Raw genomic sequence first — 6,861 nt, 5'->3', positions numbered from 1 at the left:
TCTTAAATTTTGATATTAGTTAATAAAATTTATGGTATGTAATAATTTTTCTTAATTTTTAAAATGTATTGGTATTGTATGATTTATAATTTCTTATGGAATTTTTCAAACATTGGGGGGCATTGCCTTGTACCACATCACGTTTGTAAATAAAAGATTAAAAACTATTGGACATCACAGCCTGGGTCACACTCCAAACAAACCCCTCATCAAGTCACAATTGTGCACATGCATGACAATCACCGATCATAATGACCAGATACAACAGCCCTCCTCATGCAAACCATGTTAGAGTTAAATTAAATTAAATTAATTACTTGATGGATGGGTAAGAAGAATTAAAGACCAACTGTACTACTACCACCACCACCACCACCACCACCACCCTGGGCTTTTGTAAAACCGAAAGAAGAAAGGAAAGAGCTTCTAAAGAAAATGCAAGGACATGAAGTACGTAAGCAAGTAATTAAGCAAGAAAGCAAGAAATTAAGTAAGTAAGAAAGTAAGTAATTAATTAAGTTAGCAAGTAACGAAATAAGTAAGTAAGCAAGTAATTAAGTAAGCAAGCAAGTGAGAGTGAGAGAGAGAGAGATCAAAGCAGATTCACCACCAAATCCGCCTGAGAGAGCAAGAGGCAAAAACGGCAACGAGACAAGGAGGGGACGGGGAAGAAACCAGAAGGGACGGGGATAGGGTGGGAACGGAAGGAAGGAAGGGGCACGGTGAAGGGCGTCACCGTGGTCCTCCGCGACAAGGATTAAGATGGGCTCGACGCCAGCACCGGCAGCGCGTGTGGGCGTCGGTGTCGCAGGCAGGCAGCGAGCGAGCCGTAGCGAGACGATGATGATAGCCCAGATGTGCTATGTCCACCACCATCTGCGCGGCAAGCAGCATAAGAAGAAGAATAGAGAAGGAAGGAAGGAAGGAAGGAAGGAAGGAAGGACTAGTGCTGAGTCCCGTGCTCACCACACCCATACAAATTCTCAGCTCCTCGCATGTTTCGTTGAGTACAAACAACATCGAGTAGTCATAGTTTGGAAAGGTGGTCGCTATTGTTTTGGGCCTCCTCGCTTCGTCTTCGATCAGGTCATTCTGGCGTGCAAAAGCTGGTTACGGCGCTCTCACCGACTTGGTAGTTTGGTAGCGCGCTCGTGGATTGTGCTCAGGGAAGATTGCATACAGACCATCGCGTTGTGTGGCGGCTACCCCAGGTTGTGGTTCGTGGGTTTCCATTTTTGGGCTGTCATTAAGGCTCCGCAGCAGGCATCTCGCGCTTGCCCTGTTAACTAGCCGTAGAGTGAGGGGTAAGAGAGCTGGCCTTTAGCCACCAGGGGTTAAATTGTGATGGGTCTGCACTCGTTGGACGAGATCACTGGAAGCGGTGGACACTGCCGCGGGATAGGTCTAACTTGGTGTGTTGGAGTTTTGTCATTTGAAGCCTGATCGACTGGAAAAGGCAGGTCTTTCACGTGCGGGTGGGTGGCATGTTGGTGGTCTCCGGAAAGGCGAAGTGGGTGGCACATTTTCATGTCTCACGGGTGCTGAAGAGAAACTCTCGCGTTTGAGATACGAATTTTGAACTGCCTCTCGATCATCATTTACGAGCTGCTTCTTCTCCGGAAATGTTCGCTCCAATTTTCTCGCTTTTCGCACCTATGGGCGGGGTTGCTTCAAGAAACCGAACTTCTTGAGAATAACATTGCCAAGCGCGTGTTCAAGCGGAGGATGCAGTTTGGTCTGCACACCTGCGTCGTGTTTTCTGTAGTTTTGTTTTTTATTTTTTTTATTTTTTTATTTTTTCCTCCCAAGGATTCGATATTTATCGTAGGGCGGGTGGTACTATTTCCAGCAAGGACTTTTAGTGTTGTGGTTGTCAGGATACACAGCTTGGGCCATCTCTTTGTTGCTGTTTCTTTTGTTGGATGAGGAAATCTCCATCTCCTGGTTTGTCAGCAATAGTTCTATATTGGCGGTGGTCGCATGCACACCACCAGTGCTTGCAGTTTGCTTCTCTTTGCAAACATAATGGTAGAGTTTTGCCGAAGGTCGTGGACTCGTAACGCGGTAAGAATTTAGTGCTTGTTGACGAGTAATTGCTCCCACTGTACTGCTGGAATTTGGAAATCCAGAAGCATTGACGACATCGATTACTCCCAGCGACTGTTACACATGTGAACTTTTTGATTACAGAGAGGCTTCACGTAAATTCTCCTCGGCAACGTTGAGTTTTCAGGTGCTGATTCGACAACAAGATTAGTTGGAACAGAGGGTTTTAGTGAACAGCCATGACTTATCTTGTGATTAGCATGTGAGAGCAACCTCACATGCAGGTTCAGGAATGGTTAGTTTGGTTGCTTTTTAGTAACGTGTCTGACTTCGGTGGGCTTTCCATCTTCGTCGCTTTCTATATCAACGTCTTATTCAAATGGGGAGGAGTTTCGTTCACAGTAGAAAGGTGACGAGTAGCTTGAAAGGGGAGTCGGTACTGGTGCCCTCCGAAAAGAGGATTCCCAAGTCAAATAAAGTCTTCTCCGTCCTTCGTGCCTTCTTTCACCTCTTGCCACACCCTCTCTTCTCTTGCGGAGGATCCGACACCGGTCCCGACAGCCATCCGCAGTCTAGTAACTGCGTCATAGGTGAGCTTTTGCATCTACTTCCAAGTTGCAGAACCTGCTAGACACCTAAACGAAAACCACGTGACGGTTTGCCTGATTGCGTTTAATATCTCCACCCTGAGACCTGTAGCTGACAGTCTCCGCTCACACGCAGGCACTTTGTATGGCCAGAGGAAGGGTCACGTCTTCCTGGCGATTCAAGATGACCCGAAATGCTTCCCCCTCTTCATTTTGGAATTGGCCACCCCCACGAGCTCTCTGGTGAAGGAAATGGCGTCAGGACTGGTACGCATCGCACTGGAGTGCGAGAAATCTCCCAGTGAGTCGAAAGTGCTCCTCCAGGAATCGACATGGTCAATGTTCTGCAACGGCCGCAAAACTGGATACGCAACACGGAGAGATTGTTCCGAGATCGACCGCCACATCCTGGCTCTCGTGCAGGCCGTCTCTATGGGGGCGGGCGTGCTGCCCATGGCCAACGAAGGTTTCGAGGGTGAGCTCATGTACATGAGGGCGCGCTTCGAGCGCGTCATTGCCTCTGCAGACTCCGAATCCTTCTACATGATGAATCCCGACGGAAGTGAGGGACCGGATCTCAGTATCTTCTTAATGCGCGCATAGATTTATCTCCGTCTGTACCATAGAAACTGCTGGAACTAATGCCCTTTTCCCGGGTTTTCCACTTCCTTAGCCACGACGACCTTGGAGCAATCGGGGATGTAACAGACCTCCTTTCAGTTTTGAATCATCTCTGAGTACCCTACCACCCTTGGATTGCTTTGAGCAGCTTCAGCTGCAGGTTTCTTGACAATTAATGCTCCGTTTTTGCCAAATTTTTCTTTGGTGTTCATGTGCTACTGTGAACTAGAGGCGGAGGTTTGTCCACAAATTCTTGATGCATAGAAAGGTTAGTTTTTTTTTCTTTGACAGTTTTTCTCCTAACAGAGGGAGCTGCGGGGCTGCCGATTGCTGACATTTTGGCCTTACTTGCCTCTTTGCTTGTGCTTTTCCTGCACATTATCGTGGGGTTTCTGGTTACGAGAAAATTCGCTGTTTTTCATGTCTCTGCCAATCACGATCAGGCAAGTTGAGATTTGGCACGGAATCGTGCAGATTGCTTGGTCTGATGGATTCGCTTGCTTTGATTAGAGTACAAATTTTGTAGTTTATTGCCTCACCGATCGTTTCTCTTCGGGGAGTTTTCATGTTTATATGATGTGGTGCATTATTCATGACATTCTTAGAAATACACAATGAAATATTCTATTCCTTGAGGATTTCAAACCCATGGTTATTTTGAAGTGGTGATTGAACGAAACCTTTCTTCTTGCTACAGTAGTGGAAGTTATGCACATTTCACAGCGGTAATTTAATACTACGAGTACTGTTTTCATATGTTTCCTAATCACAGGTTTATGAGCCCCGAAAATGCTGAACTCTTTACTGACAAGCTTCACTGTGCTTGTACAACTTCAGTAAGCACAATCTTCGTACACACAGGCCAAGTTCACAAGTAAGAGTTTAAGAGACATATTTCTTCCATGCAATCGTGCATCGACGGTCAAACTATTTCGCAAACGATCTGTATCACTATAATTATCTTCAATCTACGATAATAGCAACTACCGGTTGACAAACCCTGGCAAAGTCTGCAGACGTAACACAAGAAAAAAATCTCGCCTCCAACAAGCCCTACACATTCACTCAGATACAACTCCCACGGGCACAAAGAGAAAGACCACTGCGTTGCAGCCTCCCTTGCAGTGATCTCTCCGAACCAAATCGTAGACCACCAGCACTACTCTCAAGTTGACCATCATTTTCTCACCATCATGCTGGAAGGAACTACGGAAGAGCATTACCCACATTCAAACAATCGACAACTTGGCATCACATGCTCTTCCTGCAGCAGTTTCCACTAGAAGATCTTCTAGTCCCGAACTAACAAGAATGGGCTCTTTAAAGATTAAGGAGGATTAAGGCAAGAGCAACTTTTTTTATCACACGAATACCTCCTCCTCCTTGTCCACTGGGACTGATGCAGCACTGGCACTACTACTGCGAGGATGAGTCCGAGAGCTCCAGTCCACCTTTGGATGTATATGGCGATCTTCCTTCATGGGTCCTGATCTGAAGCGCATGATCAGGTTGAGACAGTGTACAAGATCGGCTGCTACTCGATCTCAATCAATCAGGAGTTCTGCACAGATTGCGTCAGGAGCTGCGTGTGTTTCTCGACATGGGCTCGCCTGAATCAATGAAAACAAAAACAAAAAAAAAAAAAAAAAAAAAAAAAAAACACGCACTCGGCGGCTCAGGTGGGTTCAGAGCTCTACAACCGTGTTGTGCATCTGTCAAAAGAATTTTCCAATTTTATTTTTATTTGTATGGGTCCAAAACGACATTAAACTACCAGAGGTAAGTAGTTTGCTCCAAAAAAATGAACTTCCAAGTTCGCTGGTTGGAATTCTAGTTGTGGAATTTTAGTTTTACTTGATATGTGATCTATTTCCAAGTAAAAAGTTGACGAAAAATAAAATAAAATAAAATAAAGAAAGGAAGAAAGTTTTACGGTGATGTTTTTCCCTGGATACTTATAATTTTTTTATTTTATTCATACATTTTATGAATAAGGTTAAATCATGATTTTATTTTATTCTATTTTTTTTACACCAGTTTGAATTATCAATAACTAAGTTGCTACTATTAAAGTCAATATAATTTTTTTCTCAGACATAATTTAAAAAAAAATATATTATGTACAAAATATATATATATATATATATATATATATATATAGACTTGTATGATTATTCAATATATATAATTTATATTTCATAATGTTGAAATTTTAAAAAATATAAATATAAAAATAATTATTATTTATTAATGTGTATTAAATTTGAATGCTAAATAAAATATCTTTGCCTAAAATTATAAAATATCAAAATAATTTATTTAGGTTTTGAATAATGTTAACTTGTCTTGATACATGATTGTACTTAATAATATTATTCTTTTGTAATTTATCATCTACTAAAATTCTATTGTTTAATCTAGAAATGTTGTAGTCACTTTTGGTATGATAGTAACACAATTTTTTAAATAAATTTTTAATATTAACATTTAATTAGAACTTAAGGTGCTTTTAGGCAAATACAATTATTTAACTAATTCTAATTTAAAAGATATAATAGGAATTCTAAACTATTAAAATTTCAAAAAAGATACTACCTAAATAAAATTAAAAGTGTTCATACCTTATTAAGTTATATATCACTTAACAGGAAAAACCAATAAATTTTAATTTGTAGTCACATAGAAATAAGATGTATATCAACTCTATTTCAATAAATTCTTAGGAATTTATGTCTTTCTAATAACTTCAATTTTTTTAAATCGCTGAAGGGACATCCCTTTTTCAATTTATAGACATCCTTTCCTGCCATGCACATGTACTTACCTACAATAAAACTCTTATTTATACTAAAAAGTTCAATCATAAATTTACAACAAAACAATTGACTACAATGGCTGATAGTATTTATATATATATATATATATATATATATATCTTTCTAATAAATTCAAAAAAATTTATAGTACATTATATATATATATATATATATATATATATGTTTTACTTTTAAAATATTATCAATTTCATTTGAAGAATCTTTTACTATGAATTTTTCCTAAATCTTTTTATTATATATATGCAAAGGTGAGTGGCATAAGAGAGTATCCTAATAGTAAAAAGGAGATGTCTACCAAGGAATTCCCTTTTTATTAAAAGTTTCTTACTTTGTTGTCTTATGCCATCTAGACATCTTTAAAAACCAATAAATTTTATAATTATCTTTATATAAAATACATTTTGGAAGTTCAAACATATATGCATAAAAGCCATAATTTTTAATGCCCTTATTTCTTAAAATTTTAAAGTTTAAATTATTTAAAATTATTTTTATTTATTTATTTTAAATTAATAAATTATATTATTTTTTTTATTAATAGTTACTTTTTATGATATATGGTTTTTTTTGTGGGATGATTCAGAATATAAATTTTTTATTAAATTAATATTCAAATTTATTAAATAATTTATTTGATGCATATTTTGATACAACTTCAATATCTTTTTTATCTTTTATTTTTATCACATAAATTATATTAATATCAAATATTTAAGCACTATATAGAAGTTAGTTTTCAAAATTGAACACAAAATTCTTTTACTTTTAAG

At 38.8% G+C, this 6,861-nt stretch overlaps 1 protein-coding gene across 1 annotated transcript; it reads left to right on the top strand.

The window, feature by feature from the left end:
* Window positions 1-798: 798 nt before the first annotated feature.
* On the top strand, window positions 799-3,675 carry LOC112274739 (protein MIZU-KUSSEI 1). Its single transcript, XM_024504453.3, has 2 exons — window positions 799-2,636; window positions 2,770-3,675. The coding sequence occupies exons 1-2, from the start codon at window positions 2,426-2,428 to the stop codon at window positions 3,234-3,236; spliced, it is 678 nt and encodes a 225-aa protein (XP_024360221.1). The 5' UTR covers window positions 799-2,425; the 3' UTR covers window positions 3,237-3,675.
* Window positions 3,676-6,861: the final 3,186 nt, after the last annotated feature.

This window comes from Physcomitrium patens, chromosome 22 (assembly GCF_059467195.1).
Source record: "Physcomitrium patens ecotype Gransden chromosome 22, ASM5946719v1, whole genome shotgun sequence".
NCBI classification, from domain to species: domain Eukaryota; kingdom Viridiplantae; phylum Streptophyta; class Bryopsida; order Funariales; family Funariaceae; genus Physcomitrium; species Physcomitrium patens.
The sequence above is the reverse complement of the archived record's forward strand: the minus strand, read 5'-3'. Positions and strand labels throughout refer to the sequence as shown.

Coding starts and splice junctions, on each gene's coding strand:
- LOC112274739 (XM_024504453.3), top strand. CDS start 2,426: ATGGGGAGGAGTTTCGTTCACAGTAGAAAGGTGACGAGTAGCTTGAAA. Junction 2,637..2,769: donor GTCTAGTAACTGCGTCATAG/GTGAGCTTTTGC, acceptor GCTCACACGCAG/GCACTTTGTATGGCCAGAGG.